The following is a 21,509-nucleotide window of genomic DNA, read 5'->3' as shown; positions in this document are numbered from 1 at the left end:
CTTGGCGCGAGGCACTACCGTGCCTCTTGATTTGAAGAAAAAAGCTTTCAAAAAAACAAGACATTCTTTTGTAACAAAAAAGTGTTTATTATTATTTTAAAATAATGGTAATTATATCTATAAAAAAATAAGAAGAAAATGTAAGAAGGAGAAAGGAAGAGAGAGGAGAAGAAGGGAAAGAGAAATAGAATACCAAGATTTATGCCGACAAAGTCCCAACGGTATTTAAACCAGGGGATGTTCGGAAGATTCCATTCGCTAAAGAGCAATGACCGATGAGACTTTCAGAGTTTAGATCTAACAAAATTTATAGATATATATATGTATACTTATACACATATATATATATTTATATATATGTATATATACATATATATAGATACCATTTATTTGCACTCAAATTATTCATATTACATGAGACACACATGTTATTACTAAATAAAAGATAAATTCTTATTAAATATACACAAATATGTATTTATAAATTAAACTTGTTTAAAGATCATATAATTGCTAATGTACCCGGTAAAAAATTTTTCATGTATAAAATTGTATGAACATATTTGGTGTATAAATTTTCATAATTAGATATAATTATTTTAATTTGTGTATAAGTATATATGATTATATATCAAAAATTGTTTAAAAATATAGTAAAAATTAGTTTTATTTAATTTTTTTGTATCTAACATGATACTAATAGAGTTATTTTGTAAGTTGATATGAAATATCTCTGAAGCCATTCTCTTAAAAAAAGAAATTCTCCATGTATAAAATTGTATGGACATATTCGGCATATAAATTTGCATATAAATTAGATATAATTATTTTAATTTGTGTATAAGTATATATGAAAAATTTTTTACCGGGTAAGAATAAATTAATATAGTATACGTGTATGTAAGAAATGTTGTATATTTGTAGAAAGTCTGATAATACTAAATAACGATGTTACGAGCTTTTGATAGATAATAGAAGTGATAAATATAAATAACTATATTGTTATTTTGAAATCCGCATATGTATACCCGGTAAAAAATTTTCCATGTATAAAATTGTATGGACATATTCGGCACACACACACACACATATAAATTTGCATAATTAGATATAATAAGTTTAATTTGTGTATAAGTATATATAATTATATATCAAAAATTTTTTAAAACAATAGTAAAAATATAGTTTTATATAATTTTTTTGTATCTAACAAGATACTAATAAAGTTATTTTGTAATTTGATATGGAATATCTCTGAAGCCATTCTCTTAAAAAAAGAAATTCTCCGTGTATAAAATTGTATGGACATATTCGGCACATATAAATTTGAATAATTAGATATAATTATTTTAATTTATGTATAAGTATATATGAAAAATTTTTTACCGGATATTTTTATTATTACTTATCAAATTTTAAACATGTGGTAATTGTAATAAATATATGGTTTTATATATAAATCAAGAAATAGTTATTTTTAAATCTGTTTATAGCACATGTAAAACTATATTACATGCTCAGAGAATATATTATTTACATATATATATATATATATATATATTTATATGTATATATACATGGTATGTACGTATGTATTCTAAATATATATGATAGTAATAATTAGTATATTTTAATAAACTCTCTTATTACATATAATAATGGCATAGTTGATACATATGTATATTTTTTAATTAATTAATTAAATTACGTTGCGGTTATATACAATGTGGGCGATTGTATTATACAATGGGTCCTAAAAGTTTCTCAAATTGAGGTGAGCTGAGCTGAACCGCGTGATAGTTGCGAGCAGAAACCGCATATAAGAGGAGAGAGACGTGCAACCAGTAGCAGAGGTGGTGGCGATGATGGTGGCAGTGGTAAAGGAACAAGACTTCGCGGCTTGATCGTGACTTAAGAGCGAGCGAGTAAATGCAATGAACAAACGCAAGAGCGAGATCAAGGGATTAACTGGCATGAAGGAAGAGGAAAAGAAGGAAGAGAAAGAAGAAACTTCGGTACAACGAGCGGGAGCGAGAGGAAAAAAGGCGGTGAAGACGAAGAAGTAGTAGGTAGTAAGTAGGTAGGTTAGGGTTAGGTAGACGATGAAGAGGAGGTGATGGCTGTGAAGGTGGTGGTACAAGAAGAGGAGGAGGAGAAAAAGAAGAAGGAGAAGGAGGTGGTAGTGATGTTGGTGGTGGTAGGAGAACCAGCCTCCGCCAGTCCATCCACGTGTTCAGTGTAGTAGCGCGTTATGACCCGGATGTTAGATCGTAGCCGCAGTTTTGCGCGAACCTGCCGACCCGGATATCCTCTTGCTTGTTGTTCACCAGTGATCGACCACTGATGTCTTCCTGGTCAGCAAAATATGTTCAATCGGTAAGTTACGGCCGCAGTATCAGCATTCTCGTCATTCAATTTCTTTATCGCCATCTTCACTGGAATTGTCGCGTTCGGTACTTCAGCAAGAATTATTTGCTTTAAATAAAAACAGCAAATACACAAATCATATATCAAAAGTCATATCAGAAATAATCTTTAGTGTCATCTAGCAAATCTTTTGATTAATAAATATTACTGTAACGATATCAACGGATTGAAATTAAATTATGAAATAAAGGACGAATCGTTCGTGATTTCCTTCGGGGGTGAGTTCATCCCTCGCGATTGTTTAGATTTTGTACATATGTAATAGAATGTCCTGGATAAATATGCTTTCTTCGTTAAAGTATAAAATGAAATGAATGCGAAATGTTGAAGTGGATAGTTTTTTTTTTTTTTTTTTTGATCAGCGATTAAGTTTCCAGAGATCGGACTCTGATAAAACTCAACATTCATATGGCGCGGCACGCACGTGTCGCGCGCGCGTGCAGCAGCACAACGGTAACGTGAGTGTGTGCTTGAAGGATAGATGCAAGCAAGTCTACAAAAGGCGCCAGCAAACTTCGAAGAGACCTGATAAACGCCGAAATCGCGAATCTACGTGACTTACTGCCGCTACCGCCCTCGACACGCCAAAGGCTTTCGCAGCTGCAGCTTATGGCCTTGGTCTGCGTGTTCCTACGCAAAGCTAACTACTTTCAGCAAGGTAGATGAACGATCAACTTTACATGCGTCTTTAAACTTAAAAACTCTTTTTTTTTCTTTTTTTATGTACTGCAAGCAAATTTTCTTTGCGAGTTACAAGCCTTTATGAACAAGTATTTCGAAGTCTAACTTGAGATATCAGAAGTAAAGTATGATATTTATGAAACCAAGAATTATCGAAGTTCTAAGCTGCAAATGGATGCAAAATGCGGTTGCTAAATATTGCATATAATTTTTTCATGTTACATACGCAATACACGCGCAAAATAATTATTAGTAAATAAATATTGGCCTAGGAAATATCAATGTAACTACTGCGTCTTGTGTTTTGTAAAAGTTTTTATAATCAATATTATTTGACTTTTCCTCAAATCTCGGATAGCGAAAAAGCAGGCCTACGTTTGAGTGTTACAGTTTGTTCGAGCTAAAACACAAGACGTAATATGTAAATAATATTTACATATTTCAAATATAAACGATACGATATAACATTTTAATCTAAGCTGAGTCTTCTTCAGTCGTAATTTTACAACTTGCATATAATTAAAGACAACATAATTAATAATACTGTAATATAAAAAAAGTGATTTTTTTAAATACAAGATGGCCCGATATGCGTAAGTTGTATATTTTTCCAACTTGTGCCATAGGATAAAAATAACAAGAGGCGTTAAAGCAAATCTGCCGGGATATTGCGATTGCTATATCTTTACACTATAATTCATATCCATCGCGTCCGAGACTTGAATGCCGGTACTAGCGGTTGTGCTGTGCAATTCCCCATGTTCGTGCGCTAAAATTTCAGAGCTACGTTACTTCTCTTGTCGCACTGAATTATGCGCAATGATTAGGACATATCGTAAAATTACATACATTATGTAATTTGATGAGTAAGAATTAATATATAAAATATAAGAAAGGTATTATTAAAACATTAACTATATTCTAACAAATGTTATAAAATAAAAAATAAAAAAATGTATAATTCAATATAATTTACGTAATAATAAGTGTAAAAGTTATCTAATATAGAATAATGTTATATATTCTTAAACATGTCATGTGCCGCGGCATATTTAGGTAAATACATTTTTTTTCATAATTTTGAAACTGTTTTAGTATAAAAATATCACTATTAAAATTTTTTATCCTGTTATGGCGCTTAACGTGTTAATAGTTTTATGATTTTTATGATCTATTTAAATTAATGATTTTACTATTGTATATAACACTATTGTTTTATGAAAATAATTAACTAATTAAGAAAAATATGAAATTACTCAATATATATCAAGTATAGCAATAAATTTTAGTATGATTTGTTTTCGCGATATCGCGGCACGAGCAACAGTTCTTCTTGCTTCATGTCGTTGTAATCGGTTAGTGATTCGCTCAAACAATCTGCGCAAAGAAGAATTTCTATTTGACTACACAGGAGTCTGTCGAGAGAATAACCCAACTAAAAAGCTTCTCGTAGACGTAGGGAGAAATGGCGGGGAACATAGTATCCCGATGGATATCAATAGCGAGAGGGATTCAGTAGAGAAAAAGGAGAGGAGAGGGGAAGAAAAGAGAGACCGATGGTGAGCGCAAAGCAAAGCGAAGCGAAGCGATGCAAGAAGGTAAGATCGGCCGGCGCGCGTTCAAACTCAGCGAAGTCTAAGCGCGAGTTCCGGGTGATCCGCTGACCTGTCGGCCTTTGCAACAACACTCTCACGCTCCTGTAACCCACACTCCTTCTTCCCCCTTCATCGTGTTCTCCTCCTCTTCAGGTCTCTCTCTCTCTCTCTCTCTCTCTCTCTCTCTCTCTCTCTCTCTCTCTCTCTCTCTCTCTCTCTCTTTCTGTATTGCATATTCCCTCTGCTGTCTGCTTCAGCCTCCCTTTCTCTCTTGCGTTCTTCTTCTCGGTTTTACTCTCCTTTCCCCTTGCTCCCTATCCTCCACCTTTCTAGTCATCTCTCTCTTTCTCTTTCGCGCTCATTGTCTCGCGATATCGGATACTATAGTCTCATGTAGCGCTGTTAGTAAACGCTGCCGTGCTGCACATTAGCATACGCATTTTTTCTTACCATTTTCTCTCTCTTTTGTTCTAGTGCATATATCTTTTTCCCTTTTACTTTTTTAGGAAAACCTTTAAACGAAGGGGTGGCGAGCGCGCGAGCGATTGTGCGAAAAAGCACGAGATTGAAATAGGCTCCTTTTCTTTCTCTCTTCTTCTTTAGTCCTCTGGAAGCCTGCGCGCGTGCCCCGGGACAATCGTACGCGATTAAGGCTCGAAACACAATGAAGCGTAAGAATAGCACGCAAGGAACGAGAAATTGATACACAATAAAATCTAGTATCGTATTTTTCAAAAAGAGTATAAGAATTATATCGAATTAGAAATACATTTTTTCACTTGAATAGCATAGATGGAAGTTGACACTTGACCTTAGATGGATAATACTTTCTAACAGAAAGTTTCTAAAGAAAAGAGACAGAATTATGGAATTACATTGAATTTGAAATGTTAAACTTGATTAACATTTGACATCGATAGAAACCAACACTTTGTGGCTCCAAATCGATAATTCTTCTCAACATAAAAAATCTCGTTATTTTAATTTTCTTAGTTATATTTTTCTTTCATTCTCTGCGTTTTTCAAATCTGCGCGTAATTTGTGGGTCTTTCTAGAACATTGACTAGGAATGCAAATAAAAAGTAGCTTTTTACAGCTGCGATAAACTTATCAAATGCGTTTGCACATTTTTGTTGCGTAAAATAAAAACAGAAATAACGACTTCTTCTTATCATACTTTAGTCGCCTGTAAACCCACGTTATCATTATACATATATTGATAGCGATTTATTTGTTTGTTTATTTGACGTTATTATATAGTTTTTTTATATTATAATTATATAGTTTTTTGTAATTATACAATATTTTTTCAACACATGTTATTAGTACAACAAAATATTAATTTTTTCTTTGATTTATTTTTCCGTTTCAGCATTAAAAAATTGTCCGTCCGAGTCCTCAAATATTCCAACACCCAATATAGGATTTTCAAAAGTAATTATCTTTCAGTTAATTATTTTTCATTGTTCTTTTAATGTATTTCTTTTTCACATTTGTCTATTATTTATCTTATATTATCGAGATACAATCTGTGCATTTTTTCCAGGCGATGTCTGGCTTTATTATGATGATGACGCAGCAAGGAAAATTGTTATACATATCAGAAAACGCGGCAGATTATCTCGGACATTCCATGGTAAAGTAATGTCATTAATAAGTCATTAAATAAATATATGTATGAATATATACATATACATATACATATATATATATATATATATATAATGCATTTTGTATAAATGTCATATTAAAATAAAAAACAAATATTTTATTTAAATATTTGAAAGATATATTGTAATAAGTCACAAGATGTACAGGAAGATTTACTCATTCACGGCGACAGCGTGTACGATGTAATTGACAAGCAGGATCACGTAATAGTACAAAATCAGTTATCTAGAAACAGTCCCATTCCCAATGACAGAAGACTATTTCTGTGTCGAATCAACGTATCGAGAAATTCTCGCAGACAGCTGCGATTCGGTGATCAAAAGGTAATTGGTATAACTCCGATTAGAGAGATTATGTTAGTTTTTGCGGAATGCCGCATTTGTGTTCACAGGTAGTTCTCGTAGAAGGTCACTTTCTGCCATTTGTTCCCGTTTGCAACCGCAATGAGTTTGTTTTCCTAGCTTCCTGCACACCAGTAGTTCTGCCAGAAACTCGAGAAAGTATTGTACAAGGCGCTACCAATATCTTCACCACGATTCACTCGATGGACATGAAGTACCTGCATATTGATAAAACGTAACATCTAATTTAGTATCAATAACGATATAATTAGGCTTGTAAGTTGTTTTTTCCTTAAAAAAGTTTTGCTTTTTATAGCGCGGAAAGTCATCTGGAATATACTCGTGACGAACTGGTCAACGTGTCGTGGTACAATCTGCTTCATTGGGACTCTATAAGAACAGCTTATTGCAAACATCAAACTGGTATACGAACTATAAACAATTGTTTTTTTTCATCTCTTTAATTTTTCCTTTCTTGTATCTCGATTTTTTAGTAAAATTCACATTTTTCTTTTGCTAAATTGGTAATGTTTTTAGTTATTCAATCCGATCAAGAGCGATCTACTACCGCTCTATTGAGATTACAAAGTCGGTTGGGAAGATGGTTCTGGGTACATTGCGTGCTGCAGGTCAAAGACACCTCCGACGAGTGCCAACATCCCATCATCGTTTGCACAAACCAAGTGCTCACGTACGCTCGCCTGTTTATCGATTTTAATATCCGCTCATTAAACAACTCAATTAAATAAATTAATAACAATAATAATTAATCAACATATATTATGTTGTACACACGAGTGCATGTAATTACAGCGATAAGGAAGCGGAAGTGATGCGTTCCAGTTCGTGGCTATATCAGTACTCGTCTCAAAGTAAATTTACATACGGACTTTGTCCCGGTGGTCAGGGTCGCGGCATCGTGTATCCTTCCGCAGGACTTACTGCTAATCAGTCTCAGGAATACGTTTGTACATATTCCAATGATACCGACACCCAACACTCGCCGTCGCTTCGCCCGGATCGATCCGAAGCGGAATCCCATAGTAGCGTCTCAAAAACTGTACAATCGATGGATTATCCCAGCGGACGAATTATGCGAGATGACGCAGAGCCGGTGGACATGTCGATAACTGGCAGTGAGCAGCACGAAGGCAGAACCGTGCAGATTGTTAGTCATCAGCAACACACCCTCGATAACTCTGTCAGGTATCATCACAAACAATATCATAAGAGCTCTCTACATCTAGCTAGTTATCGAGCCAAGTTTGTGCAATGCCATGGCGCCCAATATTCAAGCAGTTGTCCAGCGGATGTACTATCAGTGCCTGGCACTAAATATTATCTTACTGATCTCGATCGGGACTATTGCTGCTCAGAAAGAAGCAATTTGTTGTTACATAAGCGATTACCAAGCAAGACTTTAATCGCCTCATCTCCGATGACTGGCACCGCTGGAAGCGAACAACCATTGGAAACTACGACTATTCTCGAGAGCTGGGGTGCCAGTCCAGTGTGGTCAGACACGTTACAGAGAGTGCCGGACGTGATCCACCAGGAACTCAGTCCGTACATTACCACGCCGACTACGCCAGTCAACACACCTGACTCGGACACGCTGGGACACTCGGAGGCGCCCATCTTCAATTTTGACTGGGCCGGCACGGAACAGCATGTGCCTAACCTCAAGATCACTTTCCACCGCGGCAGCGCAGCAACTTCCGGTCATCCCACTGTTCAGCCCAAGAAACAGAATCAAGACATAGTGCAGCCTATTACGCTACAGTTACCACGTAGAAAAGGACAGTCCACGGAAAGCGATAGCAAGGACTTCTCGAAATAAATTAGAAAGCAAATGTACAGTCCAACAAGGAATGTACGTAATAATTTCTAGTTTTTACACAAACATCGGGAATATTACTTAGTTAAATAAATAACAACAAAATATATTCATATAAGAATATTTTTCTTCCTTCTTCTTAGAGAAAATGTAGAGAAGAAAGTAGGACGTGAAGTCATCTAGGATAGCTACGTAAGTGGGAAGAACTCACACACACAACATAAAACAAAAACTCCATTAAATGTCTATTAGACATCAACAGCTCCATGTGACATCTACTAGATGTCTATTGGAGGTTTTGTTCTGATTGTGAGTGAAACGCACACAAAGAAAAACTCTTCGGATATTGTGTCATAATTACATACATCTCTGTCACAGACAACGGAGTATATTCTTCCAAATTTCTATCGGTATCGCATTACACAATTTTCTACACGTTCTCGTTCGTCTTGTTTATTCTTACTCTCTGCGCTTCTCTTGTTTTGGTATCTTAGACATTATTCTCGAATCGTAAATTCCTCATTAATATAAAACACGTATATAAACATAGACTGATTACGTCGGTGTTTACATAATCTACGATTAAAAAAAGTCGTATATTATTTCGTTTAGTTCTGGTATACGCGTCGAGAATATTCGTTTTGAGATAAATAGCACACATCGTACGCGAATATATTTCAAGTATATATATATACCTATATATATATATATACATATATATATATAGGTATATATATATATGTATATATATATATATATATATAAAGGATATATAAAAAGTACCGGTACCGCGCAAAATCTCTAAAACTACACATTTTACGAAAAAGTGTTCCAAATAAAAGTTGTAGGGTTTAAGAGGATCTATTTACTAATCTTATAAGTTTGACCTTGAATAACATCGCTAAGGTTAGGACAAAGTTATTATGAATTTTTATAATGGAATACCTTATTTTTTATTGCAAATTCTTATAACTTACTTCTCAAGAGCTTTCCAAAAAATAATATATTAAAGTTTATTTTCATTAAGTACTTTTTGACTTATGAGGGTTGAATATTAGAGTGTCGCCGGTATTAACGTCATTACCTATTGACGTTATCATTCATTTCGAATGTTGCTTTATTCAAAAAATATCTATATTAAAGAGAAAGTTAGGTTTGTGTAAATTCTCTGCATTATGAGCTCACAAAATTCATTTCGATCAAAATCATCTTCGTAGAAAAAGTATTCTAATTTCAACCTTCATAACTCAAAAAGTATTTAATGAAAATAAACTTTATTATAGTATTTTGGAAAGCTCTTGAATTAAGCTATAAGAATCTGTAATAAAAAAATGAAGAGTTCTATTTAAAACAACCGATGTGACCTTGACCTCTTGGCGGCATCATTCAAGGTCACACTGATACAATCAGTAAATAGATTCTTTTCCTAACCCTACAAGTTTTATCTGAAACACTTTTTTGTAAAATGCCTAGTTTTCGAGATTTTACGCAGTACTTTTTATACATCCTGTACACACACACACACACACACACACACACACACAGAGTGTTTTATTTTAATTGACGATCTAAAATATCTTTTGAACGGTGCATTTTAGAGAAACATGTTTTAGACAAAAGTATTGTTTGGAACGGGACATAACAAATAGTCATTGATATGACTTTGGAGAATTGTTTGAAGGTCACGTCAAGGTCATCATCAATTTCTTAAATAGAAGTGCACATATCTCATTACACATTTTTGTAGCTTATTTCGAGAACTTTCCAAAACACTATAATGAAATCCTTTTCTAATAAATACTTTTCGAGTTATAAGACTCGAGTTATAAATGTATTAAAAAAGGATTTCATTATAGTGTTTTGGAAAGTTCTCGAGATAAGCTATAAAAATGTGTAATGACATATGTGCACTTCCATTTAAGAAATTGATGATGACCTTGACGTGACTTTCAAACAATTCTCCGAAGTCATATCAATGACACTATTCTTATGTCCCGCTCCAAACAATACAACAATACTTTTGTTTGAAACATGTTTCTCTAAAATACACTGTTCAAAAGATATTTTAGATCGTCAATTAAAATGAAACACTCTGTATATACATACATGTATATATATATATATATACACACACACATATTTATATATACACACACACAAACGCGCGCGCGCACACACATATACATATATGTATGTATATATATATATATGTATTTATATATAATTATGTATGAGTATGCAGTGTCGTAAGAGAAGATACCCAGGTACATGCGCTATATATGTTCGAAATTTTCTTTGAAAAATACTTAAATCTTACATTTAACGATCACGAAATATATTCGCTTTGTACATTTTAATGTATCTGACGAAGAAACTTTTTTTTTCTTTTGCGACACGCGTGTATTGTGTTACATTACAGTTACGTCTCGACGTGATACTATGAAAGTATGTAAATAAGGAGAGAGGCAGTTATTCGTTATACATATAATAGAGTAGTAGTATAGCAGCTTCTATCGATTTTTCATTTGTGTACATATTTTAACGGTATCAGACAAAAATTCCACACATTATCTCGAAACAATACTAGCCGCAGAAGTCAACTATATGCATGCAGACTTGCTTTCGCGTGTGATCTGTAATTTGATTAACAACTAAAAAACACACATTCTTTTTGATATATATTACGCGTTTATAGATATTTCATATAAATAATAAATAAATATTATACAAAGTACCTCTTCAACAACAAAATTGAACTTCGAAGATATGTTCTAGTGTTGAAATAAATAAATAAACAAAATTAAGCCTGTACGTCTATAGCGAGAAAATACATTTTTACAAACTTAAAAGTAACTTGAGAGTAATTTTTCTTTTTAACTAGATGATCAACACAGATATTCTAAGTGTCCACAAATTACTTGATCTTCTTGAAATTCTAGAGAAAATAAATTTTTATATACTAAAGAAATATAGCTCACACTTTTTTATATTTAATACAACGTAAAAATTCTTATCATATGAATTATCATATCAATGATCTTACACAAATACACACGCACACACACACATTACACACTTCATTGCTTACTTTTCAAGGAATGTTATTTTATTTTATTTATATCAAAAACTATTCTCCCAAAACTTCTCATTTGATACATTGCATCTCAAAAGTAATCAATTCCCCTGGTTTTATTCCAGATTTACGTTCGAATTTTATTTTATTGTATTTTTTTCTCAAAGAGAGTACTGAAGTACAAAGTCTTACCGTTTATAAAATGCTAAGTAATACACCAACTTTTTTATGTTTACCGCAATAATTTTTCTCAATATACAGGGTGTATAAAAAGTACCGATGCCGCGCAAAATCTCTAAAACTAAGCATTTTACGAAAAAGTGTTTTAAATAAAAAAGTTGTAGGGTTTAAAAGGATCTATTTACTAATCTTATAAGTTTGACCTTGAATAACATTGCTAAGGGGTCTAGACAAGGTTACCATGAATTTTTATAATGGAATACTCTATTTTTTATCGCAAATTCTTATAACTTACTTCTCAAGAGCTTTCCCAAAAAATAATATATTAAAGTTTATTTTCATTAAGTACTTTTTGACTTATGAGGGTTGAATATTAGAGTGTTGCCGGTATTAACGTCATTACCTATTGACGTTATCATTCATTTCGAATGTTGCTTTACTCAAAAAATATCTATGTTAAAGAGAAAGTTAGGTTTGTTGTCAATTCTCTGCATTATGAGCTCACAAAATTCATTTCGATCAAAATCATCTTCGTAGAAAAAGTATTCTAACATTTCAACCTTCATAACTCAAAAAGTATTTAATGAAAATAAACTTTATTATAGTATTTTGGAAAGCTCTTGAATTAAGCTATAAGAATCTGTAATAAAAAAATGAAGAGTTCTATTTAAAACAATCGATGTGACCTTGACCTGATCTTTGCGGCATCATTCAAGGTCACACTGATACAATCAGTATAAATAGATTCTTTTAAACCTTACAAGTTTTATCTGAAACACTTTTTCGTAAAATGCCTAGTTTTCGAGATTTTTTGCGGTACCGGTACTTTTTATACATAATGTATTTTGAGATATATTGAGATATATTCCAAAAGTTAAACACATTGAAAAGTTTCGCAAAAGTGTTGAAATCCATAAATGTGCTATATAAGCCTAACAGAATCTTGCGAGACATTAATATTTTTACGTCACTTTCGTGTTGCAAAATAATATAAGTACAACGAAAGCGTCAAGCGTTATGATTCTATGTTTCGTCGCACTCATATAAACGTCGCGTTTATTATCGCATTTTAAATTCACATCACACAAGATCGAATAGCGCAAGATCAAATATAAAGGTAAAAAAATATCACCGAGACCTATGCTATTCCATTCCCTTTCTTCTTCCCATGTATTCGATAGCGTAATCGCCGGCTCAAAATGCCAGGAAACGCGAGAAATTATACTGATATGATATCTCGTTCAAGTGTTTTTTAAGACGTAATGTCGTATCTTTTTTAAACATTTAACTTCTTGTCTAGGAAAAGAAGTTATCAAAGAAGCAATCGTTATCATTGATAAACATATGTAATAGTACACAGTTTATATCAGTGTAATAGCTCGCGTAAACGGCTTCCAAATCGATCATCAAATCCTCGTATCAAAAGTTCGAATAATCGATCAAAATCATACATCATTTAATTGTACTCGTTAATTACGCTAGTGATTCGTAACGATCGTCGCGTCTACCTGATGTACCTAGGTTTAGTTGTGATCAACGTTATTTCGTCATTCTTTCTCGTTGCCATACATGTACGGAGTGTATCAAAACTCGCGCATTGTCTCTCGTTCACAGATTTCACGTAAATCTCACGTAAATCATCATGAATCTCGTTTACAGATTTCACGTAAATTATTATGAATCGTGCGTGATCGAGAGTAGATGCGTGACGACGCACCCTACAAATGTATCTTCACAAGTACTTTCCGCGACACTGCACCGTGTATATGTGTATATGTTGATCGCGCGAGAGTACACATGTATAGTGTGCGTGTGGATATTTTGTACAAGACACAAACGCACGCGTGCCGACGCGTACATAGGAACATCACTGTCATTCAAACAGCGATTATGTTTCTTGTCCTGAATACCGAGTGATAAACGGTACACAGAGGTAAAGAGTACTTTTTCTTAAAGTAGAAAAGCGGGTAATATATTATCAGCATGAGAATTGTGATTAACACACTTATGGGAATATATGTGGCGCGTGAGAAATAAATTGTAAGAAAAATAATGAGAGTTATGTATGTACAAAATTGTGTGCATCTTTCTGTTGCATCATGGAGATATGATCGCGCGAAATTTTATATATATATATGTATATATATAATCGAGAATGAAGAGCAGTCTTGAGGTCGCTATAGGCATGTCGGCGCGCGTACGGTTGACTTTAATTTATTTATAAGATCTCGATTGCTAAAGTATCGCTTGACACAATTCTTTTATTTTGTTATCTTTTTTTCAGTTTTCTGTCTTTATTAACTATAATCCTTCAGTATATTAGATTTCTCAATAGCCTCAAAAGTACACTACGACGTTCCTTCCATAATGCTCCGCCTCGTGCGCACGCGCGCACGCGTCTATCGTCATATACTCTTGGTATATAATCTTTTAAGGCTTTTTGGCACAATAATTAGAATCTTATTTTAGTTTTACGGAAGAATTCGATTTAGCGTTTATTCTTTTCTCTTGCATTTCTCTCAAAATCGCTAATTATCCTTCCGTACTCCGCTGGCTGCCCCAGCCTTTTCGTACTTTATCATTGAATCTTCGTTTCCCACTTTGTTCCTAGTTTTCTCCAGCATTAGTATATATTTAAACACATTCATTTACAGTTTTACACTTTTTCTACGTCATAAAATTTATATTAAATGTTTACATCGCCCGTCACGCTTTTACGCGACGCGTACAAAGAGATTATATATTCTTATCTTTCGATATTTTACTAAGTAAATTCTTGCGCAACCTTTTTTATCTTACACTTGTTACTCTTTGTTATCGCCGCTTTTTCTTTTTCTTCTTCTTCCTTCTCTTTCTTCTCCCCATTCTTCCTTTCTCTCATTTTTTCCTCTCTCTTCTTCCTCACTTTTTGCTATCACTTCCCATCACCTCCTGCCCCCTATTCTTTTCTTTCTTATAAAGTAATGTTTTCAATAGCAAGAACGATGCTTCCGGTACAATGGCGATGGCGACCGCACTAGGGAACACCGGTACCTTCTGGTCCCGAGTGTACCGGACACGTAATATTCAAATGCGTAATCCTTTGTGGTTTGCACGATTCGAAAAGATATTAATAAACGTTATATTCATGGCAGTATCCACGTCGCGTTACTTCTCGCGAAACTCGAAGGAGCTACGTGCGTTTTGACTAATGCGTTGATAAGTGTAAAGTTAGCATTCCGATATATAATAAATGCCGATATTTCTGTTTAGAGTTTTCGCTTATATTTAAAGAGTTTACGAATTAAAAACTGAGATGCTAACTTTATATTGAAAATCGGGATCTATGAATAGCTTAACAGCGTTAACATGTCAGTTTCTTATCTTATTATTAAGACTTAATCAGCAAAACTTTTTTTGCATATACATATATTATTTATATAGAAAACTTATACACTTACAAAGCAAAAACTCTAATCAAAATCTATGGACGTTTACTATCGGAATTCTAAATTCACAGCCTTTGTGTTGATGACCGAGACTCATGCCTTTTGTCAACGCAAATGGAACTCAGTTTTACAATTTTTCGAAAGCAGTGATATAGCAATCTGTTACTATAAATAAAAAATAATAAATATTCATATTCGATGCCAAGTACAGTTTAACATTCAAAGATTTCCACCGGCTTGTTTAAACATCGAAGATTGCAAACTTTTAAATAAAATCAAGCTGAGAACCTTTTCAATTTCTCCAAAAGATCTGCGATCTAAAAAATTCTTAATACAGCAGTAAAAAATTACTGCCGTATTATGAATTTACACGATAATATAAACAATCGATATTTGCAATGTTGAAAATCGATTCTTAAGAATATTATAAGCAACATGAACTTCTTTTGAGATCCGTTTACGTCGCCGAGTATCATATTAACCCCTTGACAAAGATAGTTCGTTAAAAATCCTTTCTTATGCGTTAATGGACACTGGTGCAATAAAGCAACACAATTACACTAGAGCATTAAATTTCCATGGTTTAACAAGAGATAACCAAATCCCTAATAGGCAAATTGTGAAAATATTGCACAAAAATGGCATCATGAATAACGACAATCCTGCAATGATTGCACTAAGATGATTTGCCATAACGCAACAGTTTTGTCGAAATAAAATTTTGTAAATAATATTTGTCAAAAAATGCGAAAAAGTCGTTATTTCCATAAGTATATATACATGAATTAAGTTGATTTTTTTCATATGTAATTATATTTCTATATATTTTAAACATCACATAGCTGAAATTTTTTTCTCAATTATTAGACAATTTCTTTTTGAAATTAATCTTGCAAATATACTGCTAAGATGATTCGCCATATCGTTATTCTTTTGCCGAAAGTAATTTTGCAAACAACTACAAATATTTTATAAAAGATCAATATTTTTACATTTATTTCTCAAAATATATCTGTATAATTGCAAATTACAATTTTAGTGCAAGATTTCGTCACATAATTTTGTAAATGTTTTCCTATCAGGGATTATCAACATAATTTATAACGTTATCATCCTTTACTTAACGTTCATTAAAAAATGCGTTTGATTCGATGCGGGGACGACGCGGTCGTCAAGAGGTTAATTTTTCGTCTTTGTGATATAAAATCACTCAGAGAAACACTCGAAAGTAGTCTGTTTTTTTTCTGTGTGGAGACAGCTGCTCGAGCGGCCGAACGATTTACTACCGACGTCTGCATGTATGATTTTATATATACATATAATCAGCCTAAAAGAAGCCGAAATACTCGCAAAATGAACAATTGTTGGGAACAGAATAATTTTTGGATATTTTATGTGAGTGCCAAACTTATTCGCGACATTCATCGGCCTCCTCGTTTACGTTTCTTCGTGCGGTCTGAGAAACGCGTTAAAAAGGAGAAAAGTAAAGAATATAATAATAACACCAACAACAACAAAATAACAACAACCAATAATGATAATGATAATGATAATGATAATGATAATGATAATAATAATGATAATGATAATGATAATGATAATGATAATGATAATGATAATGATAATGATAATGATAATGATAATAATAATGATAATAATAATAATTCAATGTTGTTTCTGTGAGGTACGTATAAATATATATGTGTTACATGTCCATACGTGTGAGAAACGCACGCAGTCGTTGACTCTCAACTATGTAGAACGCGAATATTGAAAACGCGGAAAAACCGATACGAAAAAATCAAGGCACGCACCGTTGATTACTGATATCCCCTATCGATTGGGCCGCGATTTCTAGTATTCCACTTACACTTGAGAATCCTCACGTAAGTTCTACGGAAAGTCGCATTGCACAGAGCGTAACACATCGGATTCACAGTACTGTTGATGTAGCAAAGGTAATAAAAAAAGTCCCATAACTCCTGCGGTATGTACCACGTGCAGGCGGTGATGGATTTTATGAGCACCAGGATATTGTATGGAGTCCACGTGATGATGAACGCCAGCAAGATGGCCGAAAGTGTTTTTGCGGCTTTTCGCTCGCTCTTCTTTTCCTGGAATTTTTTCTTTTTTTTATTTGGTTGCTTACTCGGTATTGAGATTTTGGCCACTTTTGCTATATTTTTTGCGTTTAGCGGTATCCTGATGTCCGGCATCTGTGACGGTCTCCTCATTTCCATCGATGAGCTCGACATAGGACCTACACCGAGACGGGCAAGCTTGCTAACACTACCACTACCTGCTCCACTTTTACTTCCTCCACCAATATCATCTTCGCTGTCTTCTACCATGCTGTGTAGTTGGATCGACATAGATTCGTCGTGGATCATTTTTATACTCGCCCCTTCACTGTGCTTACTGCCGTTACTTGGCAATTTAATTAGAATCGTATAAACCTAAAAAGAAAGTAGACATACAATAGTGATTTTCTTAACTATCTATAATAACAATAGTGATTTTCTTAATTATCTGTTATAATTTAATTCCGAAAGAAAGAAAAAAAGATATACCTTAGTAATAATAATTTTAAATCTGAAGAATGTATATATATATGTATGTATATACATTTTATATACAGAGTGGAAAAAATACCGGAACACTTAAATATCTCAGAAAATATAAGGTTTACAGAAAAGTGTTTCAGACAAAAGTAGTATTGTTTAAAAAGATCATAAGTCAAAAAGTACTTAATGAAAATAAACTTTAGAGGTAAAATCGTTACATATATCTTGAATATGGAGGGAGCTGCTCAGTCTGTCGGTTGCATTCCAAGCGGGAGAACGTTTTACGTCCTCTTATGTAATACTGACTGACACTTTGCTGCCACTTTCGCTTCTTTGAATATTTATGTAGCGTTTCTTTTCTTATCCATATTCTTTATGATCTCGAATAGATCATAATTTTTTTGTAATTTTATGTACTTTTTTATTAAAACACTGAAGAAGATCCCATAGTGGATCGAAACGTTTGTCAACATTTTTTAAAATCTTTGAATTAAAAAAGAATTGTACCCGAACATCTGGTGTTAGCTTGTTATTGCCATTCCTCTATTTTTGTATTTAAAAATAGACTTTATTATAGTGTTTTGGAAAGCTCTTGAGTTAGGCTATAAGAATCAGCAATAAAAAATAGGGAGTTCTATTTAAAAAAATCGACGTGACCTTGACCCGATCTTGGCGGCACAATCCAAGGTCACAGTAATACAATCAGTAAATAGATCTTTTTAAACCATATTACTTTACAACAGTTACCGTTGAATTGTCACATATACATGTGAAGGGAATAGATGTGAAAGTTTCTGGTTAAAGAACACACTGAAGATGACTTAAATTAAACAAGAATTTTTTCAAACTAATAAATAAATGTAAGTCCGGTCAGTAAGAGCCGATCGCAGGATGTTGTGCGAAAAAATGTGCGTATATACACAGTGCATTCAAAAAGTTCCGATACTAATTTTTTTTATGAAGAAAAACACGAGTTATGTAAAAATGGTTTATTCAGCTTTCAACATACTCCCGTCCTCTCTCTATACAAATTTTTGATTGTTCGTAGAGTCGCTGGAAGGCTCCAGAAAAAGCCTCTTCTGGAATTTCCCTGATGACACGTGTCACGTTCCTTTGGATGTCCGTAACATCGTCAAAACGCTCTCCCTTCGTCATCGTTTTTAATTTCGGGAACAAAAAAAAAGTCCGCAGGAGCCAAATCTGGCGAATACGGGGAGTAGTTGATAACTGTGACCTCTTTTTTGGCTCTAAAAACTGCGATACCAATATTGACGTGTGCGCCGGTGCGTTGTCATGCAAAAGGAACCAATCGCCGGACCGGTACTGTTCCGGCCGCACGCGCCTTATTCGTTTCAATAATCTGTCGAGAACATCTTTGTAGAAGGCAGCATTTACTGATTGACCCGGAGGAACGAATTCATTATGGATAATGCCATGAGAATCGAAAAAAGAGATGAGCATTGTCTTGATTTTGGATTTCACCGCGCGGATTTTCACCGGCCGCCCTTCGCCATGACTCCGCCATTCCATGGTTTGACGCAACATTTCAAGTGTTTCCGAAGCGGATTTCTTCATTTAAAACAAAATTTAATTGCAGCTGTTGCTCTATCGTAAAGATCGTGACACGCGTAATCGAACACACACACACACTTCCGACACTTCGCACTCGCTACTGAATCGAGATAGCGCTTTCAAATTTTTACAGTAGCTAAAGGAAAAGTGAAAAAAAATATTTCGCAATGGAAACACAGATAGCGCCACTTTTTGATTTTATACAACATCAGTCCCGGAACTTTTTGAATGCACTGTGTATATGTATGCATACATTTATATATATGCGTTCACGTGTAAATTTTTCACGTGAGTTTTTTGAATTGAAATAACAATTCTTTAAGTCATGTAAGATGCTAGATTTGCATCACATATATGAAAGTATTTTTTCATTAAAAAAGCATAAAATTCTGTAAACTATTCGGTAACGCCTTCACTTCCACACCAATTTTTAATTTTTTTCACCGAACTTGATCAACTCTACCATAACGGTTTAGATACTACTTTTGGTTGAAACACTTCTGTAAAACTTATATTTTCTGAGATATTCAGGTGTTCCGGTACTTTTTTCCTCTCTGTATGTAAAATATATGTATATATAAACATATATTTTTATTTCTCATACACACACATATACATATATATATATGTATTTATATGTTATAGTCAAAGCCTGAAACACGGGCTGTCCTAGGATTGACTGGTCAATGCGTGGAACAACTAAGCGTTTTAGTCAAAGTCCAAAATAGGTTAGGTTTGTGTTTTGGCTTTTGACTGGTGTATTTTAAGTCAATTCTAAGAGTGACTAACATAACTGGTTAAAGTTAAAATCTAAAAAAATCACTTCTGACTTTGTTAATCCTAAGTGTGATTACAATGACTGTTATGATCAAAGAGAGGACCCAGATGTGCACAGAATCAAACGGACACGGTATATCAATCGGACACAATAAGAAACGGATACACGACGGACTCAATCGGACATAGTCGCAATCGGACACAGTTGCAAACAGACACAGTCGCAATCGGACACAGTCCCAATCGGACACAGTCGCAAACGGATACACTAGTATTAAATCAAGACTTTTTTGTTTTAAATCAAGATTATTTCTTTCATATTGACCTTATTTGAAATACATTTACTTTATTTCTTTCATGTTTTTTTGTTCGTGTTATATAAGCGTGTAGCCCCCATATATGTAATACTCCTATATTGCTAGTACGGTGCCGACCTGAAGCTCATCGTTACGGTGCAGACAATATAGTAGCCTCTCTCTCCAGCTGCTTTGTGCGCATGCGGTGAACATTCAAGCACGCTTGCGCATTTCTCTTTCTCGCGTTCTTTCTCTCACTTTCCAATGCTTTGTCTCGCTCGCACTCACTTGGTAGATGCGCCTGCGCATAATGACGCTCGACCATCTATACCCATATTTGGACTTCGTGCGTCTCCCTTTCTCGGGCCTCGTGCCTCTCATTGCGAAGATACGCGACTAGCAATATAGGAGTATTACATATATGGTAGCCCCCAAAAAGCTAACCTAACCTAATCGCTTCTTCCTGAACCTTCCTCGCAAAAATCTCACTCATTCCTATTGATATTGTAGTAACAGGTTAGGGTTAGGTTAAGTTTTGAGAGGGTGCAGGGGGATGCAGCCCCCCTGCCTACACGCTTACAACACGAACAAAAAAACACATAAAAGAAATAGTCTTGATTTAATACTAGTGTATCCGATTGACACTGTCTTGTGTCCCATTGAAACTGTGTCCGATTGCGACTGTGTCCGTTTGCAACTGTGTCCGATTGAGTCCGTTGTGTGTCCGTTTCTTACTGTGTCCGATTGAGTCTGTGTCTGATTGACACATCTTGCCGTGTCCGTTTGTTTCTGCGCATCTGGAACTCACCCATGATCAAAGCTGAAACAGGTTTTTTTTTAGTGTACTTTTCAATGTTCGCTACTTTCGCAATGATATATTATAGATTAGGTTTTTACGAGGAGAAGGTGCAGAGAGAGGAGCTCCGTTCCTCCTCTACCCACATGCGTATAATATATAACCCAGCAAACAATTTCTGTTTTTGACAATTTCGGCGCAGACCTTGGTAACAGAAACTGTTTGCAGAAATGCTACAATACGGAAACACCGCCAAAATTGTTAGCACACA

The 21,509-nt window shown here is 34.3% G+C and overlaps 2 protein-coding genes across 8 annotated transcripts; one reads left to right on the top strand and one right to left on the bottom strand.

Moving 5' to 3' along the window:
* Positions 1 to 1,714: 1,714 nt before the first annotated feature.
* Positions 1,715 to 9,268, top strand: LOC109862252 (neuronal PAS domain-containing protein 4B). 7 transcript variants are annotated; one of them, XM_020442240.1, is made up of 10 exons: positions 1,715 to 2,376; positions 2,904 to 3,085; positions 6,076 to 6,137; positions 6,250 to 6,339; positions 6,491 to 6,697; positions 6,766 to 6,950; positions 7,032 to 7,138; positions 7,253 to 7,406; positions 7,529 to 8,588; positions 8,696 to 9,268. In XM_020442240.1, the coding sequence occupies exons 1-9, from the start codon at positions 2,366 to 2,368 to the stop codon at positions 8,553 to 8,555; spliced, it is 2,025 nt and encodes a 674-aa protein (XP_020297829.1). In that variant the 5' UTR covers positions 1,715 to 2,365; the 3' UTR covers positions 8,556 to 8,588; positions 8,696 to 9,268. The 7 variants fall into 7 exon arrangements, with proteins under 7 accessions (XP_020297829.1, XP_020297833.1, XP_020297830.1 ...); XM_020442244.1 differs by having other exon boundaries at positions 2,909 to 3,085; positions 7,529 to 9,268; XM_020442241.1 differs by having other exon boundaries at positions 1,716 to 2,376; positions 6,506 to 6,697; positions 7,529 to 9,268.
* Positions 9,269 to 16,881: 7,613 nt separating this feature from the next.
* LOC109862251 (muscarinic acetylcholine receptor DM1-like) lies at positions 16,882 to 18,834 on the bottom strand. The gene is made up of 2 exons (XM_020442238.1): positions 18,807 to 18,834; positions 16,882 to 17,689 (listed from the first exon to the last, which is right to left on the bottom strand). Exon 2 carries the CDS (start codon positions 17,621 to 17,623, stop codon positions 17,054 to 17,056), a length of 570 nt encoding a protein of 189 aa, XP_020297827.1. The 5' UTR covers positions 17,624 to 17,689; positions 18,807 to 18,834; the 3' UTR covers positions 16,882 to 17,053.
* Positions 18,835 to 21,509: the final 2,675 nt, after the last annotated feature.

The sequence above is a fragment of the Pseudomyrmex gracilis genome, unplaced genomic scaffold (assembly GCF_002006095.1).
Source record: "Pseudomyrmex gracilis isolate BER0280 unplaced genomic scaffold, ASM200609v1 scaffold_1542, whole genome shotgun sequence".
Lineage (NCBI taxonomy): Eukaryota > Metazoa > Arthropoda > Insecta > Hymenoptera > Formicidae > Pseudomyrmex > Pseudomyrmex gracilis.
Note: the sequence above shows the minus strand (reverse complement) of the source record. Positions and strands in the feature narration are given on the sequence as shown.